This window comes from Cricetulus griseus, chromosome 6, assembly GCF_003668045.3.
Source record: "Cricetulus griseus strain 17A/GY chromosome 6, alternate assembly CriGri-PICRH-1.0, whole genome shotgun sequence".
In the NCBI taxonomy this organism is placed as follows: Eukaryota; Metazoa; Chordata; class Mammalia; order Rodentia; family Cricetidae; genus Cricetulus; species Cricetulus griseus.
Genome location: NC_048599.1, coordinates 149,617,130 through 149,642,137, shown reverse-complemented (window position 1 = coordinate 149,642,137; position 25,008 = coordinate 149,617,130). Strand labels below are relative to the sequence as shown.

Genomic DNA, 25,008 nt, shown 5'->3' with positions numbered 1-25,008 from the left:
ACCCAGTTATCCCGCTGCAAGCCCAGCCCTGCTTGGTGCAGCGGGGGTGCGAGCTGTGGGAATCCAGAGTGAGCCAAGAGGAAAATGGGGGACCATCACAGCTACACCTAGAGCCTCCTTTCCTGTTTCTAAAAGCCAGGGAGAGCCGGGCCAGGCATGAAGAGTTTGCAGGCTCAACTCCTCAATTCCCTCCTGGCTTTGGCAGGAGGCGTGTGGATGACCAGAGTTCTAGTCCAGCCCAGCAAGCTGCATATCCTCGTGGGCTCTGGCCCGAAGCTCTTTATCTGGAGAACCGGGCTGACTGTTCAATTGTACTAAACAAGTTTTGAGAATTACACGAAACATTGTGAGGATTAAAAGAGATGACTACAAAGCTCCTAAATCACCCCCAGCTGTGTCTAATACATTTGCACCTGTCTCTGTAGATCCAGATTGTGTGTGGCTGTGGAGTGGGGGGGTCACACCCGCCCCTTCTATTCCAACATAGACATTTGCTTTTCTCTGCCCTGGCTCAGGTGTCCAGTGTTATTCACTCATAAGTCCCCATTAGTTCACTCTAGTATGAAGCCCTGTGTGCCAGGGCTGTGGCACGGCCATGAGTACCCAGAAGGGAATCATTTTCTAATACTGTCCTCTAGGGGGCACAAGCCAGGAAGGGAGGGAAGGCCTGTGCGTAATGTTAAATATCCTTCTTAAGGATCTGGACAGAGTCAACTAGTGATTCATGGGGAAGCCCTATCTGGGCTCAGAGGGTTTTTCCTACCAGTTAGAAATTGCCCTGTCAATGCTAAAAACAGGAACCATTGGAAGAGGTGGTTCAGGCTAGTGTCAACACTCAGCAAAGACAGTCCTTTGTTTTAGACCGTTTCAAACCAGTCAGCCTCAGTTTCCTCATTGTCAAATGGCGATAACAAAACCTACCATCCAGGCTGCCACAGGCACCAATGAGATCCCAAAATAGGAGCTAGTGTTATTCAATGTCAAGAAGGGGTTTTTAATGATTTTTATTTCAATTTTTATTTGATATACAAGGGTGTTTTGCCTGCTTGTATGTGTGTGCACCTCGTGTGCAGTGCCCAGGAGGCCAGGAGAGAGCCTTGGATCCTCTGGACCTGAAGTTACAGACAGTTGTTAGAGTTCATGTGGCTGCTGAGAACTGAACCTGGATCCTCTGGAAGAGCAGGCTGTTAACTGTTGAACCATCTCTCCAGCCCCTTAGCCCTTTCTTTTTGAGGCAAGGTCTTAGTATGTGTAGTCCTGGCTGGCCTGGAATTCACTATGTAGACCAGACTGACTTCAGACAGAGAACTGCCTGTCTCTGACTTCTGAGGACTAGGATTAGAGTCATGTGCCACTACACCTGGTTTGAATTTTTTTATATAATAAATTGTCATTTTAGACCTGGGGAAACAAGCTGGGGAGCTGGCCATCTCAGACTCTAACATCGGGTCTTGCAGCCTTCCAGAGTATGTATAAAGACCCCAGCAAGGGCTCACAGTGAGGCCTCAGCAAACAGTAGCCATGAACATGTTCCTATTAGTACATGCTGTAGGTATCATCGTGATCTCACTTACTCATCCATCCCTCCTCAGAACAGGACAAGCTGAAGCACTTTGGGTCTGGGCAAGTGCCAGCTAAGAGTTGGCACCCAAGCTCCAGATTCGGGTAGAGATTTGCTTCCTCATCCCACCCAGTAAGAGTCATCTGAGGGCTGGTATGGGCAAATGGGTCTGGTACCTGGGTTGGTGGCTTGGTGAGCAGGAATGTCACATGCATCTCTGCCCAGCTTGATGCTGGACACTCCCTCACCTCCACAAGAGGAGCAGGGCCAGGAGGGGTAGGCAGGGTAGACACTGGGCCTTTTGTGTCCTGCTTTTCACAGAGCCCAGCCCTGAAACCTATCCCCACCCCTTCTCAGGCTGGGAATTCAGGTGTCCAGGGCCCTCCTGGGAGAGGAAAGAATTCAGTCTGAGGCCTGGAAGCTAAGCAGAGAGCCCTGCTCCAGGATTTCTGCCCAAGCGTCCTTAAATTGGACCCTTAAACCTTGATTTTTTATCTCTCAAAGGAAACCTGGAGTGCTGGGTGCTACAGTAAGAAGCAGGACAGAGGATTAGAAGGGGATAAGGGTGGTCACCCCCTCCTTTGCCTCAATACACCCACTCCCAACCTGTGTACCATTTAGAGGCAGTGCCTCATGGCCCATACATACCTGAGTAGGTGACCTGGCTCAACACAAACTTGACAGATGATAAGCACAGACATTAGGGGACACGCTGCCTAGAAATGCATGCAAATACTCTCACAATTCAGGTTCTCTCTCTCTCTCTCTCTCTCTCTCTCTCTCTCTCTCTCTCTCTCTCTCTCTCTCTTCTCTCCTAGATGTGGACACACATCCCTGACACATACAGACAGGCTTATGCATCTCTGTAAATGCAAGCAGTACTGCACTCTCGGTTGCCACACTCAGAGATGGATACACACACACACACACACACACACACACACACACACACACACACACACTCAGAAGGGAGGCCACTAATAGCAGATGAGTCCAACAGTCCAAGGATGATAGCTTGCAGCTCTTCGCCCCTCCCATTCTTGGGGTACCCCACGCTGGGGCCCAGAGGCTTGAGAAAGGGGTCTTAAAGGAAGGCAGGCCTGTTGGAATCTGTGTACCAGTCCAGAGGCCCTGAGCTTTGGTCCTGTGGCATCTCTCCACTTCGCCTATTACAGGAGTTGGTACACCCAGGCACTTAAGAACGATCACCCTAGCTTTGCTAATGTCAGTACCTGCAGTCTGGAAGGTCTCTCTGATGTCTCTGGGGAATTTCACACTGAAGGGCCTCAGGCTACCGAGGAGACGCGGGCAATGCCGATGTGCAACGCCAGGGGGCGCTCTCCGCCCGACTGCGACGCTCTCGGGCCGGACCCCAGGTCCCACCTCCCACGCCCGCGGCGCTCTTCTAGCTCTCTCCGGAGGGGCTAGTCCGAAAGTGGGCGCCCCCACAGGATGTCTGCACTCCTCACACCGCCGGATCCCACTCGGCTCCCGCTTCCGTCTTCTCCCCAGTCCCCAGAGCTTTGCCTCCTGGGACAGCTCCAGCACTGCAGCCACCCCCTCTGCCCGGAACCGTCCCAAAGCCCACCCCCACCAGTCTCTGTCTGAGAACCACCAAGGCTATCCTCCTGTGGGGCTGCCTCCCACGCCTCTCTCCGTGGAGCAAAGACCCATAAAGGCGTTTTAGCTGACAGATGGCAAACAAAACAGCCTCTGCTCCAAGGCAAGAACCTGCCCAGGCTCTCCACTAAATGCTGTGGCTGCAGGAGTTAGACTCTTCAGGGGCCACAAACTATGAAGCAGGTGTTATTACCTGGGTTTCAGACAAACCCATTACAGATTCCAGAAGCTCAGAGAGGTTGGTGATTTGCCCAGAATCTGCTGTAGTGTCTGCTTCCAAAGCTAAGAACTGGGCTCTGACATTGAATGTTCCAGCTCTTTAGGACATGCTTATCTGAGGAGCTGCTGCTGTGTGCCAGGCATTGTGCTGGGTGCAAAGATGAAAAGGGACATGGAGTTTTGAACTTTTCAGCAGCTGCAAGGAGGAGGATTGAATTATGCCTGTAGCCTTGTCTTTACCTTGTCACCTTACTCAATGAGATGGGACTGGCTGCACTGTGCTGGCTACACAAGACTGGTGGACACTGGCTGGTCCAAAGTGGGGATGAACAGTAAGATAGGCACTGTATTTTGAAGCAGACAGATAGGTGTGCTAATCAGGGAAGTTTTGTGTGTGGGGGAGAATGGTATTCGGGCTGGAGTTGGAAGGGGAGATGATGAGGAAGACCCCAGGGCACAGCCCACCCACTGTGCAGTCTGGAGCACTTAAGCCCAGAAACTGGTGCAGACCCAAGTCCTACATCAGAAACCTGGGGAAGACTGACTGTCATAGAGCCACAAATGCCAGCCCATGACTAACTTGCTCAGGACAGCTAGGAGACTCAGAGGAGATAGTGTCCCAAGTGCCTTTCATGCTTCCCACCCCTGCCTGGGAGCCTCTTGGTGGATGGGGAGGACTCAAGGATTAGAATGAAATGGACATGTTCTTGATTTTTTTAAGATTTATACGTGTGTGTGTGTGTGTGTGTGTGTGTACTCTATTTGCATGTATGCCTATAGGACAGAAGAGAGCATCAGATCCCATTATAAATGGTTGTGAGCCACCATGTGGTTGCTGGGAATTGAACTCAGGAGTTCTTGAAGAGCAGCCAGTGCTCCTAACTGCTGAGCCACCTCTCCAGCACATACTTGATATCTTAAAGACATTGAAACCTCAAGTCCCAAGTCTGTGGACCATTGTCCCCTTCTTCCTCCCCTTCCCAATGCCTTCTCCCCCTGGGTGGAGGGTCCTATGACCCCATCTTCCCAGGCATGATTCCATTCTGTTTGACCTCTTCTTCCTCTCGCAGATAGATAATTCCCTCTCATCTCTTCTGTGCTGGAAGTTTGACGCAAAGTATCAGAGAGGAGGGAGCCTCATTTGAGAAAATGCCTCTAGAAGATGGGCTATAGGCAAGCTTGTAGAGCATTTTCTTAATTAGTGATTGATGGGGTAGGGTCCAGCCCATTGTGGGTGGTATCACCCCTGGGCTGGTGGCCGAGGGTTCTATAAAGCAGGCTGAGCAAGCCATGGGGAGCAGGCAGCTAAGCAGCACACCTCCATGGCCTCTCCTTCAGCTCCTGCCTACAGGTTCCTGCCCTGCTTGAGTTCCTGGTTCCTGCCCTGATTCCTTCACTGATGGACTATGATGTGGACGTGTAAGCCAAATAAACCTTTCCTCTCCAAGTTGTTTTAGTCATGGTGTTTCATCACAGCAATTGTAACCCTAACTATCTACCAAGACTTAGCTGACTTTGAAAGCTCCCTTCAGCTCTCCCCTCACCCCTCCTGCCCTGACTCAAGTGTACACACCTTCTTGGTGCTCTTTTACTAATGACCCAAGGGCTGGAGAGATGGCTCAGCAGTTAAGAGCACTGAATGGTCTTCCAGAAGACCCGGGTTCAATTCCCAGCACCCACATGGCAGCGAGCTGTCTGTAACTCTAGTTCCAGGGAATCTGATACCTTCACCCCAGTGTACATAAAATAAAAGTTAAATAAATTATAAAAATAAAAAATAATGACCCAAACATGCTGCCATATTTCCTGCTTCCCCTCCTACCATCCTGGACCTTGATCTGAAAGCTCTAGTTATACAGTGCCTTGAACTCTCTGGACCTCAGGACCTTTGCACACACCAGTGGCTCCCTCCTCTCATTTTCAGAGTCAGTTCCCACTCTCTTATTCAATTTGTCAGTGAGTCTTTCCTCCAAGAAGCTCTCCGTTCTCTGGCTTGTTTCTGTGCTCTCATGGTTACACATGGCATCAGCATAGACATTGCTCAGTGGATGCTTTGGGGGCTGTTTGACCTTGAATTTCCTTTGCAGATGCTGAGAATTCTCCCTCCTCAGGGTCTGTGAGATATCCCTGGCTAGCTCCTCCACAGGAAGTGATGGAGAACCAGTTAGATCATTTACTTCTTATTGTTGTTTTGCTTGTTTCTTTGGAGACAGTCTCAAGCCTGACTTTGAACTCACTATGGAAGAAAACCTTTAGCTCCAGATCCTCTTGGCTCTTCCTCTTGAATGCTGTGTTTACAGGCATGCCCCATCACACCCAGAGCTTGGTACATGCTAAGCCAGCTTCCAATATGGTTCTATCTCCCTGTCTTTTGCTTGGTGTCTCTGTCACTCCAACTCCATCTCTTCATGGTGCTGTCCTTTGTCCTTTCTGTGCCTGCTGCCCCTGTGTGTGTCTCTTTCCCTCCTGCCCGGCATCTGCCTCTGTGTACCTCTGTCATTGTCTTTCTGTTCTAGTATCCCTGCTGCTCTCTCTCTCTCTCTCTCTCTCTCTCTCTCTCTCTCTCTCTCTCTGATTCTGGATCCTGAGAGAGGAATTCCTCCCACACCTAATTCCAGGGTCCCCATCTCTGGCCCAATAGCAGACCTGTCTTCTAAACTTGCTCCTGTAGCAGGGCGGGGGACCCCGGGGCACCGTTCCCAGGCCCTCTCCATCTGGGTGGCAGCGCTGACAGACAAGATAGTAATCAGACTCAGCTCTGCCTGGGCCTGAGCAAGGGGCACAGCAGGGCTATGCGGGGGTGTCTGGGTACTGCTCACATTCACGTGCATGCACATCTGGGGCTGGGTGCAGGTCCCCCTGTGTGGGGTGGTCTGGTGTCTGGCTGGGTCTACATGGGAGCGTCTGGGCCTGTTTATGTCTGTCTGCCAGCATCTGGCCTGAGTCTCTATGAGGTGCTGTCTAGGGAGAAACACCTTAACTGGTGGGTCTGTCCCTCTAGGGTCCTCGGAGAATGTGCCTGCGTATGTATCCCTGGGGGGGTGGTTGGAGTCATTGTGTCTGTGTGGCCATCCACTGGCCAGGCCTTCTGCTGGAATCCTCATGTGGTCCTGGGAGACAATGCACAGGTAGAAAAGGTGTGTGTAACCATGAATGTGTACCTACTTAAGTCTGAAGCTTGGGGTCTGGGACTGGCTGCAGGACCCCAAGCAAGTGAACTAATCTTGCTGAGTCTCCTTTGTTGATCAAAACCAAATAAAACTAATTAAAGGGCTGGAGAGATTGCTCAGTGGTTAAGCACACTGGCTGCTCTTCCAGAGGACCTGGGTTCAATACCCAGCACCCACAGAGCATCTTACAACCATCTATAATTCCAGTCCCAGGGAATCCAATACCCTCTTTAAACCTCTGGGCATCAGGCACACACATGTTGCACAGACATACATACAGGCAAAATACCCACATGCACATTATAACTAGATATTTTTAATAATTAAAAAAACTAATCTCAAGTGTGAGAAGTGGGAATGGGTGCTCTCAGGAAGGGGTGGCCAGAGGAGGGATCAGTGGAGACTCGGGGTGTGATAATATTCCATGTTTTGGCTGGGGTGGTAGCAACATGGGTGTGTTCACATGGAAAACATTCATCAACATGTTTTGTTCAGGTGTGTGCATGTTCTATTTCTAGAAGCTTCCCTACACTTTACCAGATTCCTATTTGCTGGATATTAAATAATGGTAACAATAGTGATGTATGTGCCTTTAGGTTTTGTTTTGTTTTGGTTTTTTGGGAGGGGGCAGGAGTGGGAGGGGGTGGGGGGGGAACGGGCTGGTTTTGGTTTTTCAAGACAGGGTTTCGTGCCTTTGGTTTTTAAAACACGTTTCCAAATAGTTCAGCCCAGGCTTCTAAGCACTAGGCCCAGTACTGCCTCCTTCATCTGCTCTTTCCCCACCATGGTGGCCGAAGGAGGAAAGAGAAAACTCCCAGACTTGTTGAGTCTTCCCCAGCTACAATGTCCCTCTGGGTTTTCCAACCAGTGGGCTGTTGAGGGCATGTTGGAGGTGACTGCTTACATCCGGAAAGTCAGAGAGAGGATTGAGCCTCGGAAACACTCATCTACTCCACTGCATACCCTATTCTGCAGTCACAGGCAGTGCTTGGGTGCACATATTCATCCCTGCTGCCCACCTCCTATCTTGCCACCTAGCATTCAATAAAAGGTGTTAAGAACTCTCTGACAGCCACACCCCCTGCTGGGGCCTTGAACACACCTTACTCTGCCCTCAGCTGCCATCCAAGAGTCATACTCTGTGTTTTACAGCAGAGGAAACTGAGACCCAAAGAGGCAGAATAGCTTCCCTCAGTTTACATGGCTCAGTGGTCCAGATCCTAGGTTTGTTTTATCCGGCTCCAAACCTCTGTCCTTTTGGGTCTCTTCTCTGGATTTTTAAGGTTCCCTAAAGCTTTAGTAGAAAAACTAAATTTGTTTGCTTTTGTCCTCTTGAGGAAATTTTGTAAAGATGTTATTTTTGTTTTGTTTTGTTTTTTTAAGACAGGACTTCCCTGTGTAGCCCTGGCTGTCCTAAAACTCACCCTGTTGATCAGGCTGGCCTTGAACTCAGAGGTCTGCCTGCATCAACCTCTGGAGTGAAGATGTTATTATTTTATTGTTTTATTTTGTGTTTTGCATGCATGTATGTCTGAACCACGTGTATGTTTGGTGCTGGTTGAGGTCAGAAGAGAACATCTGAACTGGAGTTACAGATGGTTGCAAGCCACCATGTAAGTGCTAGGAATCTAATCCAGCAAGTGCTCTTAATCATTGAACCATCTCCAGTTCCATCTCTTGGAGAAATTTTTAAAAATCTGTGTGTGAGAAGAGAGAGAAACAAAGTGTGGGGGAGAGATTAGGAACACTGGGGTTTAGGTTGCTCTTGAGTGACAGCATAGACTTCTTCCAAGGGAAAGCTGCACATTTTCAAGAAGTCTCCCACAGCACTGAGTACATTCTCATCCCTGCCAAGGGCAAGAGACAGGTGTGAGTGAGGACCTCTGACCTCCAGGGCCTACAGATAGAATGAACGAATGAATGAATGCATGCATGAATGTTAGCCCACCCCCCGACACACACACACACCACACCACACACACAACCACACACACACCACATATACCACACACACACATACCACACACACACACACACACACACACACACACACACACACAACACACACATATACCACACACACACACACACACACACACACACACACACACACACACCCTAGTGTATTACAGTGTTTAATGGCTGTCTCTCTTCACTGTCGATCTTTAAGTGCAAGACTTGGATGTCTTTGGAGTGCCATCAGCCAGCCCAAACTTGACACAGAGAAATGAACCCAAAAACATTTGGTAGGTAGGTGAACTGGTCTCTAGGCTTCAGAAGAGCTCTCCATCCTTATTCACGAAACAGTATCAGCACCAAGTCTTTTCCATAAGTGATTTTATTACTGGTTAGATTTTACAAATTCTGATATCTGAACAGACTTCCACCTTAAAATTCTAAAACAAGAAAGCGACCATTGGAGGGGGGGTTGATTTTTTTTCCTTAGGGCTATTCAAAGTAACAAACTTTTTTTGTTGTTTTTTTTTCTTTTTTACATTTTGCTCTGGTCATAAATATACAGAGAGAAAAAGAGGGAGAGAAAAAAACGAACAATTCATCCAAAGTATGAAGATAAAACAGTATTCCTAAGGCACGTGGCAGTCTTTGAAAATACGGAAGCTCTCAGCCAACTTAAATTATTTGTTGTTTTCCTCGCTCAGTCCACAAAACTGTACAGAGACACAAATGTTGTGTTGCACATATATCTCCCAAGTAATTCCTCAGCACACACCGATGCGTTAGCCCGACGCACAATTCTTTATTCCCTCTGTTTCCAGGCGAGATCCTAAAACGTGGTTAGTTAGTTGCTCAAAGCCTCTATTTTTAAAATACACTTGGAATTCAACTAAATTTCTTTTTTAAAGAAATCGTGGGGACCTGGGGGGAAGGGGGTGACGAGTCATTAGAAAAGGTTGGTAAGAGTCGTTTGTGAAGGGCTGTGGGGCTCGTGGCCCTCCAAGTTGCCAGGCACAGAAGTTAAGACTGACGTCACAGTCGGCAGGGTGGGGCTAGTCAAGTCTGTGAGGGTGGTGGGAGTGCTGGAGGGGCTGAGCGAGGCGTTGGACAGCTCCGAGGCAGGCCCCGATGGCGTCCCTGTCTGCAGCGTGGCATCGGACGTTTTGTCCACACCCGTGTTTTCCTGCCGTAAAAGGTTGCGTCTGAACTTGGCCCGGGCATTCTGAAACCAGACCTGTGTGGGACGACAGAGAAGGACTGGTTAGGGGAAGATAGGAAGGACTGGGCTGTTCAACCCAACTATGGCCCAGCGGGAGGTCTAGGATGTCCGTGCCACATTTTCTCCTTGCAAAAATGAAATTAAATTTTATTTTTCATGCTGGCTATGATTGGGTCACTCTTCCTGCCAGGACATTTCTGAGCTGAGCCCCTTGCCATGGTACTGAAACTGAGACTTTGAAATGCCACTAGGCAAATGTGGACAGTGTAGGGAGGACAGCACACAAGAGACTTGAAGATTTAGCAAGAAAGAAAGAAGGGAAAAGATTACTGTTTTTCTGTTGACATAAAATATTTTGAACACATTTGATTAAACAATAAATACTAAAATTCATTTTATCAGTGTAACCACTAAAACTGTTCAAATACATGGCTCTTGTTGCATCTGTCATGCCCTAGAGTACAGAGAATCCCAGGGAGACAGACTGAAGGTTTACTTTCACTTTTTCTGGGGAACATCACACACACATACCCTGTACATATCAGTAAGGATGTGCATAAAACTCACCCTTTTCCCACCAGCCCTCTGACCACAACAATGCAGAGACCCTGAGGTACCCAGGGGCCCAAGCAGTGCTTAAAGGAGGCACAGGAAAACCAGGTCACTACTGAGGATTGGGGTAGTTATTCCTCCCAAAGGAAAAAGTCCAAAAGGCAGGGCCCCTTCACTTCCTTCTGCGTAAGAGAATCCCTAGCCAGACATTTCCCCATAAAACAAAGGGCCTTGGGGGTTCTGAAGACTTCAGGCTGTCCAGTTACATGTTTCCAGATGTGTCTGCATCTGCCTGTCTTCCCAGTGTCTCTGGCAGGGGTGGGATGAGCCAGCTCCTGACTTCACCCTCAGGACCACCCCAGCTGCAAGAAGCCTGTGGCCTCAAGCCCCCCTCAGACATCCTGACACAATTCAGGCTCAATTAGCAGCTGAGTCTGGCAGGAAAGAGAGAGATATTCCCCACTTCATGAGGAACAAAGCTGGCTCCCCACAACACAGATCCCCCTCGAGGAGAAAGCACGTATTTCAGCTCTCTGCCTAAAGAAAGCTTATCAGTCCTGTTTGGGGTGGGGGGAGGCTAGCAGATGAGTGTGAGGCAGATCACCCTCAGCATTGCCCATGTAGTCAAGCCCTGCCCTTCTGGCTCTAGAGTCTGTAGCGGGAGACTGTTCATCTGCCCTGGGGAGTAGCTGGGGAATGGATGAGACAGGGCTAAGAGAGATTTCCTCCCAGTCACATGAAGGTCAGCAGTGAGAAAGGCCAGGGCCTGGTGCTGCTCCCCAGCCACTGTCCTGGCCTGAACATGTGGGCGGGAGCTGGAGTGGAGCCCTTTGGGTCCTGGGAGTGGGTTCACTGTTCATCCTCAGGGGCTCCAGGCCCTTGGGAAGGCTGGAAGCCCTTAGCTGCCGCCTGTTAGCTATTTCCCAGGCGTTGCCCCAACAGCTCATTTGTAAACAATGACACCATCTTCACAGCTGCCTTCTCAGCTTTACAGGATCCCGGGCACTAGGAATCTGTTCAATGGAAACCTAAAGTCAACTGTAACCCTCAGTCCATGTGAGGCTTCACCAAAATCCAACTGTAGGCATTTCAAAAAGTCCCCTCCCCAAAGAATGCTGAAGGCAGGGCCCTGTCCAACCCTAATTGTATGACAGAAGATGAAGATTAAACATTGGTAATATGCATAATGCTGCTGCTGGGGCTCACATGAGAGATGATGACGCTAACATGACTTGTGTTGTGGATCAGGTACCTTGCCATCCTGTACCATCCCTGGTTAAAGCCTGAGACAAGCCAGGCATGTGGTTTCTATTATTAGTCCCATTTTATAGATTTAAGTTACTTACCTATGATCACACCAAGGCTAAGCTTATCGAAAGCAGGACTGTTTGCCATTAAAAAAGTTCATGCTCTCCCTACCATATGACCCTGAGTAGGTCAGCAAGTGAATGAATGGATGAATGAAGCAACTTTGGCAGTAGAAAGAGCATTACAGGCTGGGCTCTGTCATTGACCAGTCAAGTGAACTTTGACTAGTCCCTTTCCTCTGGGTCTACCTCAGTTACCTATATGAACAGAAAGTGGGTTGGAACACACCACATTACCACATCTCTGTGGCTTCTTATGGTTTGGATGAGCTGGGATCCCAGGGCAGCTGTGAGTAGCACATACATGATCTGCTCCACCTACTCATCCTCCAAAAGCCAGAGTCCTAGCTGGTCAGCTGCCTCAAGCTCCTCTCTACACACAGTAGCTCTGGGGTTATACTTTAGAAACAGCAAGGCCAAGCTCAGGCACAGAAACATCAGGACACAGATAAGTGAGTGCCTCAGCCAGGGGAGGGGAAATACACCATTGTGGTGTGCCCCTTGTCCAGGCTCCCACTGTCTGAGGAGTTGTTTTGCTCACTAACCTCCTTCCTCAGATTGCTTTCATCAAGAAGGCTGGGGGAGACAGGCATGGTGGCACATGCCTGTAATCCCAGCACTTGGGAGGCAAAAGCAAGGAAACTGCAAGATCATGAGTTCCAAGACAGCCTGGATGACAAAACAAGCCAGCCCCTCCCCCTCCAGCAAATATCCTGGAACACTAAGGAATCCATCAGAAGGTAAAGCCTCATGTCCAGAGATACCATGCCATTTCTTAGCACGTCAATGGTTATATCCAGTGTCAACCAGATAGCCTGGGAAGCATGATACAGCCACTCCACCAAGCTTTGGGGAAATGTCTTACAACAAAAGAGAAGTATGAAGAATTACAGCCTCTTAGCATGCAGGAAGCTGAGGAAAGAGGATAGCCATGAATTTGAAGCCTTCTGGGGGCTACAGAGTGAGTGACAAGCCAGCCTGAGCTACAGAATAAGAAAGAACACCCCCAAAACCTGGGGATCTGGCTCCATCTATAGAGTACTTGCCTAGTATGCATCAAACCTGGACTCAATCCCCTGCACAGCATAAACTAGATGGGGTATCACATGCCGACAGGCAGAGGAAGGAGGGACCAGGAGTTCAAGGTCATCCTAGCTACCTATCATGTTCAAGGCCATCCAGATATAGATTGTATTTCAAAAACAAGAACCTGCTTTGAAAACAAATAACAACCCAATTAGAACCTTAGGTTTTACAGTTCATGAAGAAGATAACAACAGTGGGCATTCTTACTCCATAATAAAACCAGGCACCATCTGAGCAGAGCTCTGAGTGTTTGGTCCATCTTAGCTCATGGTCATTGTGGTAATCCGGCAAGGTAGGTTTGAGTATTAGTGCCAGTTTACAGATGTAGGGACTAAGGCACAGCCAGGAAGAGGCAGAACTAAGATGTAGATCCCTTTAAGTCCCATCCTTCACCCTGACCACACAGCCTCAAAATTATGAATCACTGGGCCTGTGTTTTCACAGTGGCATGTCTTCCCTATTTGTCTTATGGGTCTGAATGGTGGTTCTATTACTTTGTGAACGTTTAAAAGATTTTTTTTTTTCGAGACAGGGTTTCTCTGTGGCTTTGGAGGCTGTCCTGGAACTAGCTCTTGTAGACCAGGCTGGTCTCGAACTCACAGAGATCCACCTGCCTCTGCCTCCCGAGTGCTGGGATTAAAGGCATGCGCCCCCACTGCCCGGCTAAAAAAGATTTCTTAAAGGAACTAAAAACAATGGGCACTGAATAGAACTCAAGAGCTCTTAACTGTAGCCCCAGATCTGTCATTAAATTGTTGTGAGTGAGGAGTTTCTCCACCTCTCTGGGCTGGGGTAGCCTCTCCTTCAGAGCTCAGTGGTAGAGATCTAGCATGTGCAAGATCCTGGCTTGGATCCCTTTGACTGTAAGAAATGAAACAAAAGATTCAAAGCAAGTCATCTGTGAAACCCCCTCCCAGCGTGTCTGCGTCCACCCTGAAGTTGTCCAATGCGAGACAGGACAATGACCATTTTATAAATCTCCTTCCCTTCAGGGAAGCCTTCACTATTTCCTGTACCAGCTCAGAACATCCCCCCTACATGTTATTACTGCACCCCTCAGAATTTTCTCCTGGGCTAATGACAACTAACTAGTGATAGGAAAAAATGGTTTTAACCATTGGCATTTAAATGTTCTTTTAAAGTCAGATTCCCCCGTGTGTAAGTTATTCTTCAGATTTCACAGGTGGAGGCTCAGGGCCAGAGAGGAAGAATTAAAGTACCAAACACTGAGGGGGGATATGAACCAGTCCATCACTTCCCAAATCAATCTCACCCCAAATAACTCCCAGCCCAGATCCCATTGATAGTCAGGGTGATGGTGAGACGTTCTACCCTGCCAGTGCCCAGGTTTTGTATTTCACAGCAAGTCACTATATCTTGCTGAGTCTTAAAATCTCAACTGTAAAGCAGACAGGAAAGATGAAGAAGAGAGAGATGCACAGCCAGAAAGACGATTTGCAATCATGACCAGTTAGGCTCTTAGGGAACAGAAAGGATTTGCACAGAAGATTGATTGATGTCTGGCAGGAAGAGAGATCCTCCCCTAGCCTACATGTCCTGAGTGAACCTAGGTGGCTCAAAGGAGAGGATACTCTGTGGTTGGCTGGATGGTCACCAGCAAAGGGTGGCTTTCGGGACCATCATATACTCATATGCACTGTGCAGAGGGGTAACTTTAACATGGAGTGCATAGTGTCCCCCCACACACTGATGTGCAGTCCCCCACACACACTGTGATAGTGTCCCCACACACACACACTCATGTGCAGTGCCCCCCCCCACACACACACACACTGATTACACTCAGGGGAAACTGTGTGCTTGTCTGTCTATATCCAACAGGTGAATGGCATCAAGGCCAGTTCCTCCAAGTGTTCTAGCACCTAGCACCAGGAGATACTCAGTCAGATGAAAGAGTAACAGACAGCTAAACTGTAAATCCTCCTTCTGCCTGCAGGCCAACAGGATCAGACCCTCTGTATGAAGACTGAACTGTGAACTTTCATTTAACCTAGACAGCTGGGAGAGAGATGTGCCCTACTTGGTAACCTTTTACAAATGGGAAAGCTATGGCTCAGAGGAGGTAACTAATTTGTCCAAGACACACAGCAGGTAAAATAAACCGGGGGTGGTTCTGAGGCCAAGTTTTTCTGAACTCCAGATCTCCCCCATTTCCAGTATCCCACAAAGAATCTGTAAAGAGTTAAACTACTAACCAGAGAAAAGTCCTCAGTTCAGGCTGGCCCTGAACTAAAGGAAGTAGGGCCTGGGACAGCAGGGAGGGGCAGCAGGAGGTGTCCACGGAGGATCTCAGACCTAGCCCAAAGACAGAAAAGTCTGAAGGAAATTCAAGCCGCAGGTGTTCCCCAGAATCCAGGCCTGGGGAACCAAAGACTACAGTATGTGTGCCTTTGGATGTCCTGTATCTCCTTCACTACACTACCTGTTCCCAGAGCCCAATGCTGCAGGGGTGCCCAGAGACTGCCCAGGCACCCACAGGACTCTAGGCGCCAACATGATCTACAGATCACTGAGATCTGTGTCACAATCACAGCCAGCTGTTGTCACCACCACCGCCACCACCGCCAACCCCATGAGTTTTGTTTCATTTTGTTTTCCTTTCTTAGGACAGGCTGCACAAGCCTTCTGATTTGTCACTTCCTCAGTGTCAACCTCTCAGCTTTGATCTCCAGGACCACGGTGGCCTGGACTTCAATCCCAGGACCTATGACAACACATTCAGGTTACATAGTCTTGCAGATTTTTGTGTTTTGGTTTTTTTTGGGGGGGGTGGTTAAACTTCTTTCTCTTAAGCCGGGGGGGGGTTGGGGAGTGCGGGGGTGTTCTGCCTTGTATGATGGGATAAGTGAGGTCTAACAACTAGGACTGTTCAGAGTTAATCACAAAACTAAATGTTATCCTTAACTAGCATCTATTGAGCATAAAGCATGTTAATTCATTTGTCACCTGCAACACCCCAGTAGCACCCCCCCACACCTGTGGCATGGGTGGGTGACTTCTGTGCATTTTACATAGAGTAAATTGAGGCCCAGGAGACTTAAGAGGTTTGTCTAGCTCTGGGTATGAGTATCAGAAGAGCAGAAAATTTGAAATTTGTTGTCCCCACATGGTGCCACATGTTTGGGCCCCAGACTACAGTTCTCAACATCTTTGGGTGTGTGGAAATCCCATTAAAGTTCCAGGTCCTGCAATCCAGAAAGCACCCTTAAAATTCCATTGGTCCCAAAAGCACTAAGCCACCTCCCCTCCTGGGCCTCGGCCAGCCCCCACCTCCCCCGTCCTCTACACCCAGCAGATCTATAGGCACACCACCAAACCTCCATTCCTGGAAAGTCTGGGAGATGGACAACATAAAACAAACAACAGCCCAGGATATAAATTTGAGCTGCCAGAAGAAAATTCAATAAAGAAAAGAATGAATGGAGGCAAGAGGCAAGAGAGGACAACTTGTGCCACTAACCATCCCTTGGGTGGGGACAAAGCAAGAGGGTTTTAGGTTCACCTGAAACTCTTGAAAACTAGAGCAAACTGGAGAGTTTTGAGTAATAGGTGGTAACTAAGAATGGTTTACAGAAAGAAAGATCAAGCATGGAGACAGAGGGCCACACAGAAAAAATGAGGATGAAAATAAGGAATATGTGACAGCAGGCAACAAGGTTGACAATCTAAGACAGACTACAAAGGGAGGAAAAGGCTGAAGGCAGACAGACAGAAGGTTCTTCCAAAGTCCTGCTCTGTGTGAGGTTCTGCCTCAGGTCCTGGCAGCTGCATACGCCCCCACCCCGGCCCAGCTGACCTGGAGGACTCTTTTGGTGAGGCCGGTCTTTTGCGCGAGCTGCTTCAAGTCCTTGGCATCGGGATTGTGGTTAATGGCAAAGTAAGACTTCATTGTCCGAAGCTGGTGGTGCTTGAAGGAGGTGCGCATGCGCTTTGTCTTTTGGCTGCTGGGGTAGGGCTGGTCACGATCCAGGTGTTCAGCGTCGTTCTCATTACAGCTCAGCGCTGGGAAAGGGGACGCAGAAGCCGCAGGTGAGTTTCCTGACTCTGCCTGGTCCACCAGGTCTGAGTCCACACCCTCACCGCCACTGACAAACATACCTAGTCAGGGAGCCCTGTGTGCGCATCCGTAACACTGAAATGAGGATATGGAGAAAATGAAGCTCTCTGAAAATGTGATCTGCTTAGGAAACAGTGGGTTCAAACCCAATTCTTGGAAAAACAAAACACCCAGACGCCATCATGTTGCAAAAGTTGCAGCAGTGGAAACTTGTTGATGGCTTTTGGGATTCCAGATGCTGAACTAAAAGGCTTTCTCTATCTTTTATGTGTATTTATGTTGTGTGTGGGTGGGGGAAGGCTCTGGGGATTTAACTCAGGTTCTATGAACTTGGCAGCAAGCCCCTCGACCCAATGAGCCAGCTTGCTGGCCCCTAAAAGGCTTTCTTTGCAAGCGCACAGCTGCTGGACACTTAAAGCAACTCTTTTTACAGATGTTGAGACTGTGGCTCACAAAGAGAAGCCAGCAAGCTTGCCTCTTAGCCTCTGATAGAGTTTGTGGGCCTGCACTCTTTTGTTTCCCAAGCACCCGCCAAGGAAAACCCTTAGTACCCAGAAGTTGCTAACTAACAGCTTCAATTTCATTCCATTTCCATCAACTTTCCCTCCCCAAAGGACTGAGTATGCTCCTGGGCCTCCAGCACCAAGCCTACAGTTTGGAATTGCATTTTGTATTTAATCTTCAGGACTGTCCTGTGAGCTGTTCCCAGTTTTGTAGAAGCAAATTGGGGTCTAGGGGAGTCAGGAGAAGCTCAGCTGCCTCAGAGACAGCACAGTAAGTAGGATCTTACTGGAAAGGGAAGAAGTTGGAGGAAGATGGCAACATAATTAGATGCCTACCTTACGCTCTGACTTTAGATGTGTTCCCACTTTAGAGGGGAGGAAACTAAAGCCAAGGAAAGGAAGTCACTCTCACACACTAGTGAAGGCTGAGCCCCCCCCCCCCAGTCAACACTTGGTCCCCCTGTTTCCTGCTGGAACACCTCCAGGGGAGGAGAGATAAAGTCTGGCTCTTTGGGGAACCTGTCCCACCCCAAGGAGCTTTCTGGGGCCTGGGAAGGGCTCTTGGTTGGGGAGGGGTTAGAAACTTTGGGTCAGTAACTGTTCAGCTGATTAGGACACACAGAAACCCTCAGTAGCTCCCATTTCATCCTGTCACCCCTTCTTTAAGGAACCGGGAAGGTATCTTTCACCATAGTGCATGCCTAGAATAGAGGTGTCAAAATTAGCAAATAAATGTAAATGGAGTCCAGTTTGATTTGAATTTCTGATAAATAACAGATAATTTTTGATATGTCCCAAAGACTGCATGGGCCAAAATATACTAAAATTTTATCTAAGGCTTATATGCTGCTCAGGACATTCCTAAAATTTTGCCTCCAATTCAGAATTTAGTGGCTATCCTGACAATACTACCCAGGATGCACCATCCGGGACCTCCCTCGCCCTTTGCCCAAATGCCACTGCCTCTGTGGAAAAACTCAAACGATTTGGGTCCTACTTCTAAGTTTGAAGCTGTAAGCCAGGGGTGACACTGTATCAGGGTGTATATGCACGTGTATCAAAGCATCCAGATGCCCCCTCCTCCTCCAACCAATGTTCCCATCCAGAACACCAAGACTGAAGAATTTAAAGGGGATCACACTATGACTCCCGCTAGCCAGCCCCACTAAGCCCACTCAGTAAATGGAACCTCTCCTTTCTCCCAGTCCTCCGTTCTGCTGGGGTGGGGCAGCCTCCCCCACCGAGAATCTCTGGGCTCCTCCCTCTGCCCAGCCCCCACCTGGGCCTCACTGCTGTTAATGAGCTCCGTGGGGACCCTGGCGCCCTGTAGGCCCAAGGGAGGTGCCCTGAGCTTACTGTGGGGGAAGGTGGTACCGAGAGGAGGGAGGGAGGGAAGGAGGGAGGGAGGGAGGACAGAGATGACAGAGATAGAAAGCTAGAGAATGGAAGGGGGAGGGGCGGGAAGATGGACAGAGCCAAGGGAAAGGAGTTGGGAAATAGAGAAAGAAAAGGGAGAAAGCTGTGGCGACACGGGGGAGGGGGGCGATGAATGGGGAGTCCCGGAAATAAGGGGGATATGTGGTGGGGAATCCTCGTGACAGAACTAATCCCGGGGCTCAAGGAGACAAGCACCCTAAGGAGAAGACTTTTCCAAACGACCATTGGCTAGGAAGTCGAGCCTGAAGAGAAGAGCTGAGGAGCGGCCCAAGGGTGGCCAGGGCAAGGCCCTGCGGGCGGTGAGACTGGGGTTGGAGCAGAAAGATGCAGGACTGCAGAGGAGGCGCCCTTGCCCAGATACACCTCACACACACCCCTAAAGCCCGGGGCTGTGTGGGGATTCCCCAAGATCGAGTCTCGGGAGGAGCGAGGGGCTGAGAGGAGGGGGGAGGACCAGGGCTTCCCCCCCCCTTTTTTCCTCTCAATTAGGCCGATTCAATGGAGCTAAAGAGCTCGTAAAATCATGAATAATTTACTCGTGATCTGTTATTAACCCATCGGGTTTCGAGCTCTTGTCGCTGGGACTGAACCTGTAATCAAATCTGACTTCGCCTCATTTTACTAAAGACGAGACTGTAGGTTCAATTGTCTAAATAATGGATTGGAATCAAATCAGTAATTACGCTGCCAGGCGCGCGCGCGCGCACACACACAAACACACACACACACACACACACACACACACACACACACACACACACACACGCACACACACGCACACAGAGCTGGGGCTTGGGCAGGTCAGGCCCACTAGCAGGTATGTTCCCGACTCCGGCGGCGGTATCGCGCAAATAGCGCCTCAAAGTGCACGCCCGGGGCCCCTAGCGGGCTCCGGCCACCGATCGCGCACCCCGCCCGCCCGACCGACAGCCCTACTCTGGGTTCGGGAAGATTTGTATCCTGCCTCTGGCCACGGGAGGAGGGCGGCCGCGGCTCCCGCCCCGAAGGACTTTGCGACCCTGCGACCCAAAGCCTGGTTCCCCTCTCCTGGAGCCCCGGGCCCAGTAACCCCCGCTGCACCCCTTCCCACCAAGCGCCCAGCTCCACCTCCCTTGGCAAGACAGTCTCCTGGAGCACGGGTTTGCAAAGTGTCTCTATGTCTGGCCCCTAGGTGCCAGGCGCTTACACAAGCACACTGGTGTCTTCGCGATCAGAAGCACGCGCTCCCCTTCCACACGCGCTTGCCCCCACACACAGCCCACAGCCTCACCCACCAGGTTCCGCGTTACAGCCCCAGCTGCCCCACGGCGCACACTGCAGCCACTTCTCTCCGGCCAGCGCCCGGAGAAGACGAAGGAGGCAAAAGACAGGTCTGGGGAAGCCTGGCTGGATCCAGCAAACAAAAAGAGTCACTTTCGCTTCCCAGCTTAGTCCCGGGAGCCCCGAATAAGTGAGCCGCACAGCCACTGCCTGTGGGCCGAGCGCCGCTCCTCCCAGGACTGAAAGTCCAGGCGGGCCAAGGTCGGAGACCCGCGTACGCAAGAGGAACAGACAAACTGAGAAACACAGAGGCGGAAAGAAAAGAACAGAAAGGACGGACAGGAAAGAGTGTGGGGGCCAATGAGGAAAATGTGGTAGCAAAGAGGCCTCTCCGGAACCCAGCTACCAGCCACATCTTCCCGCTGCCTCCTGGGAAGGATTAGGCTGAGCAACAAAAAACAAAATTAAATCTCGAAACACCTCACTCTTTTCGCACAATCACAACTGGGTGCTAACCTGGTGTGTTAAAAAAAGAAAAAATCAGACCACACACACACACCAGGGACCCTGAAGCAGACTCACACGCTTTCTTAGGGGGCTGACACTCCTGATAGAGGCCGCTGGGTTTGGGTAGAAATGGGCCTGCGCCGGATCTACTCTTTATTTTAGGGCTTGACTGATGAGGATGTGAGCTCTAAAGAATGGCATCTATACCAGTACTTTCGACAAATTTTAAATGGTTGAACCAACTTTACCATTCATCCAACCGGGGGTTACATTTCCCGCTCCCCAATCGGTCCCAGGACCCTCTATACAGCAATTTCGTTGGAGCGGAAAAAGGACCTACTCCACTTGTTCTCCATTCCCTCCCTAAGCAGTTCAGACTATTGAAAATCCTAACGACCCTGACTTCTTCCTTCCTCACCGCAGGCACTCTACAGCCTTGGGTTTGTTTTGGTTTGCACACCCCCCCCACACACACACACCCCATCTTGTGCTTTAGACTAGAGGGAAAGGGAGGGAGAAAAAAATCTCAGCAGTCGATTTGTTGTTACAAACTTAAGAGGGGGAAAACTGCGAATAAACTAGTTTGGAAGCCAGGCGAGTCCTAAACCTTCCCCCGCCCTGTGGTCAGGCGATGGGTCAGGGCCTTAGAACCTCCACCACTGTCCAGAGCCGGGATTGGTGAGGGGGTACGAAAGAGCCTCTCAGGAAAGGCCCGCACTTCAAAGAAATGCGAATTGAGACCCCTGCAGCCCACTGGGAGGATTCTCTGGCTCCAGCTTCTTGGGCAAGAGCTGCCTGCTAGCAGGGGAAAGGAAATCTCAGAGACCTGGTGGTGCCCAAGGATCCTGCTGGACAGAAGGAGTAACCGCTCTAAGCCTGCTGCCCTGGGGACATTCCATATGACCCGGCTTCAAGCCAAACCCAATAGTGCCCTCAGCCGCCGCCAGCCTTTTCTCTTGGGACCCTGGCAGCCTAGCTCTGGTAGTTTCCCTACCCTCTGCCACTCGGAGCCTGTTTGTTGTCGGCGCAACCTTGCTTTCTTTCCCGCACAGCAAAGCGCGCTAGGCAAACCAAAGGAGTCTCCAAAATACAATTTCTCTGCGACAAGGTCCTGCACCTGGATCACCAATGAACTAATACATTCTCACCTAACACTTCAGTCTAAGGAGCACCGGCTAGAAATCATAGGGCTAAAAAGTCCCTTCTACCAGGCACCCTGATGCGTAGGGCCTGGAAAGTCAGGGGCCAGAGTATCCGCTGTAAGCCAAGCACACTGAAATCTTTCCCACAACGCGGCCAAGGCTTTCAGACGGTTTTACACTCACCGGCATTGTAGGCTGCCAGATCCGCCCCGGGTCCAGGACTCTTGCGCTTTCTCGGCCTCCCTTTCTGCACAGTGCCCACACCGTTGTAGTAGGGAAGACCCAGTGGGTTAGCCCCGGCTGCGCCCAATCCTGCACTCTTAGCCGCTGCGGCTGCCGCTGCGGCCGCCGCCACGTCGGCATGGTTAAAGTGTGCCGGGTATTCACCCTGCAGCAGTGCCTCGAAGTGCAAGCGGCAATAGACCAGGCTGTCCTTCATGCCGAAGTGGTCGCCGGTGGTCAGCATCTTGTTACACGTGGTGCATGTGAAGCAATTGAGGTGATAAACCAAGTCCCGAGCACGCATCACCATCTCTGAGGCTGAGATGCCCAGGTGGCAGCGGGCACAGCGCTGCACAGAGAACCGCCTGTGGGGACCAAGGAGGGAGGGGCTGTGGGGACAAATGGTTGGATATCTCCCCCATATCCCCCATATCCCTGTACTCCTCCTCCAGGCTCCAGGTGTTGCTGCTGCCACTGGGGCGGGGGGGGGGGTACCCTCCTCAAGATGGACAGCCTAGACCTGACTGAGAGAATTAGTAGAGAGGGAACTAGATTTTAACCCAGGGCTGGCCTGGCCCTATCTGAAATAGTTTCCCTTAACCATCTTCACACCCACAAGAGATTCTACTGTATTCAGAATGTGAGCAAGTCTTACAAAAGACTTTACTTAGAATGGGGAGAAATTCCCTCACTTACCCCTTCCTCAACCCTTGCCCCTGCCCTCCAGACCAGCACCTGGGAATCCTACACACCGCTGTAATTTGGAATAAACAGAGATGGGGAAAGAAAGAAATAGAGACAGAGACACACAGAAAGAATATGTAAATAGACCCTAACTCTAAAGCTGGGGAGAAGAAAGAGGGACCTTGGCTCTTACTCTTTAACCTTGGCCAACTTTTATTACCACCGCCACCCCCAAAGACCCAGAACTGCTGCACTACACTCCTCTCCCTCTAACTTTGTTTCATATCAGTCAGGCCGCCAGAGTCTTGGGGTGTTTATTTCTATCCCTCCTGGTTGAGTCAAGAAACTTCAAAAGGGAAAAAAGTGTGAAGACCTCCACCACCCAAGCTGAGTTTTTGAGCATCCTAAACTCAGAGAGGGGGCTCACTTCAGCTTTTCTGTTCCTAAACCTCACGATTCTTTCCAAGAGTGCCTCAAATTGCTAATGTAGAAAGTTGTCACCAAATTTGGTTGGTGCTGGCTTGAAGAGTGAGAGTCTTGGTAGGGCAACCTCTGCTGGGAGGGAAAGAAAGGAGGTTCAGGTCCCCGGAGGCCCGCGGGGTCTGGGTAAGATCTACCTGTAGTAGTCTTCTTTACAGTAGATGCTTCCATCCTTGCTGAAGCAGGTGAGCTCAGACTCCAGGTTGAGCTTGCATTCACAGCACTTGAGGCAGCGCATGTGCCACTGCTTGTCCACGGCCAGCAGGTAGTATCTGTCAGAGATCTTGCCCCCACAGCCAGCACACAACGCAGCTCGGTCACTGCTGATGGATGGCATGGTCTACAAAAGGAGGAAGACAGAACACTAAGCCGCAGCCTACAGCCCCTCTCCCACCAAGAAAACCCTCCCTGAGCTTCTTTACTGGCCCGGACTAGCCTTGAAATTCGCCCAGAGGGAGTCTGGAAGGGCAGCCCATTTTCTTCATCTAACAGGCCCAATCTGAGCAGCTAAGGGCCCAAGCTGCGCAGCTCAGCTCCAGACAATCACCGAGTAAAGCCAGCAGTCCCAGTTTCCAGTTCTAAATTGCTCTCAGGCCTTAGGTCTCTCTATTCCTGCCCTCCTGCCCTTGGTCCCGAATGTCCCCGTTGCTTTTAAGTATTAGGATAAAGGGGGCTCTTCCAGTAAGCACTCCAAGGGAATTCTTCAAACTGTTTATTAAAAGCGCTGGGCCCCAGGAAAGAGGTAAGGGGTAAAGTAAGATGAGTATTCAAAATCTCGCTGCACACACATCACTCTTCAGAAAGGCAGCAGTGTTCCTGGCTCCAAGCCTCAGTAGTCCCTGGGTCCTTAAACCAAAGCTTCAGCCAGGCAGGTCCAGCAACTTCTGGTTCCTCTACCACACCAGCTGGGTCCTACTTACGTCTTGGGAGAAGGGTAAGTGGGAAATAGGGCCACCTTCCAAGAGGGTGCAAGGCAGGCCCAATCCGAATCTTTTCCTGACCAAACTGAGGAGCAGAGCGGGATTTATCCAGGAAGAAGAGCTCAGGGGAAACCGGGAGGTCACTGAGCTGTGGCGCTCGCTCTAGAAGGGAGAAGCTTGGGCCAGGCTTCCCACCTCCTCGGTCTCTAAAGGTCACTTTGCAGCCGCTGCTTAGGCAGCGTCTGCTAGCCTGGCCCCGGGGGAGGCTATTTGGGGCCGGGATGGCGGAGCCAGGTACAGAAAACCTAATGGAGTCTCTGTCGGCGGTAGGAGCCAGGCCGGAGCCTGAACTCCGAACCATTGCCTGGCCAAATTTGGCCGGCCAGGAGCGCATGGATACGATCAACGAAAATTGCTAGTCCAGAAGTCCCAGGGCCCTGAAACTGAGGTAGGGAGAGAGCCCGATTGCCAGGAGACTGAAAGCGACGCAAGCCAGCTAGAGCCACAGGGCTCCTACCGGTTCTCCCTTTTCCTGAGGCGCCAGCGGCAGTGCCAGCAGCCGAGTGGGGAAAAAACAGGACTGTAGACTGAAGCGCCTGGCCAGGGGAGAAGAGGATGGCCTTGGGTTTCCACTTCTGGAGCAAAGATCTCCTCCACCCTCGGGGTCCAGATCTGGGTTTCAAGTTTGACTCCCTCTCCGCCCCAGAAGGTTCCGCCGAGCCTGGAGCCCCCGGGCCTCGAACCCTAACCGAGGATCCCAGCCTCGGTCCAGTGCGTCTCGAAGGACTCTCCCCAAACTTCGGGGAGCAGAGGCGCTGGCCGGCCTCAGCAGGTCCCAGCTCTCAGTCCCAACTCCATAGCCGCGCGCCTACCGTCTCCGTGTCGCCGCGGTCGATGGCGGAGCTGATGGCCGGAGCCTCGCTCTTGGCCCTGCGGTCCATCTCGTCGATGACCCCGTGCACCTCGGGGCCCGACAGACTGTGGAACAGCATCGTGGCGGGACCGGGGACGCGGCTGCCCCGAGG

General features: G+C 50.6%; 1 protein-coding gene across 2 annotated transcripts; it reads right to left on the bottom strand.

Moving 5' to 3' along the window:
- Nucleotides 1-9,428: 9,428 nt before the first annotated feature.
- On the bottom strand, nucleotides 9,429-24,975 carry Lhx2 (LIM homeobox 2). 2 transcript variants are annotated; one of them, XM_035447127.1, is made up of 6 exons: nucleotides 24,895-24,975; nucleotides 23,444-23,476; nucleotides 23,201-23,403; nucleotides 21,857-22,264; nucleotides 16,568-16,766; nucleotides 9,429-9,760 (listed from the first exon to the last, which is right to left on the bottom strand). In XM_035447127.1, the coding sequence occupies exons 1-6, from the start codon at nucleotides 24,973-24,975 to the stop codon at nucleotides 9,473-9,475; spliced, it is 1,212 nt and encodes a 403-aa protein (XP_035303018.1). In that variant the 3' UTR covers nucleotides 9,429-9,472. The 2 variants fall into 2 exon arrangements, with proteins under 2 accessions (XP_035303018.1, XP_027279456.1); XM_027423655.2 differs by lacking the exon at nucleotides 23,444-23,476 and having other exon boundaries at nucleotides 16,568-16,773; nucleotides 21,861-22,264; nucleotides 24,856-24,975.
- Nucleotides 24,976-25,008: the final 33 nt, after the last annotated feature.

Excerpts from the sequence above, each read along its gene's own strand:
- Lhx2 (XM_027423655.2), bottom strand. The coding sequence starts at position 24,975 with ATGCTGTTCCACAGTCTGTCGGGCCCCGAGGTGCACGGGGTCATCGAC. Across the intron at positions 16,774-21,860 it reads TCTGGCAGCCTACAATGCCG|CGCTGAGCTGTAATGAGAAC; the intron begins GTGAGTGTAAAA and ends CCCCTTTCCCAG. Across the intron at positions 9,761-16,567 it reads TCACCAAAAGAGTCCTCCAG|GTCTGGTTTCAGAATGCCCG; the intron begins GTCAGCTGGGCC and ends CGTCCCACACAG.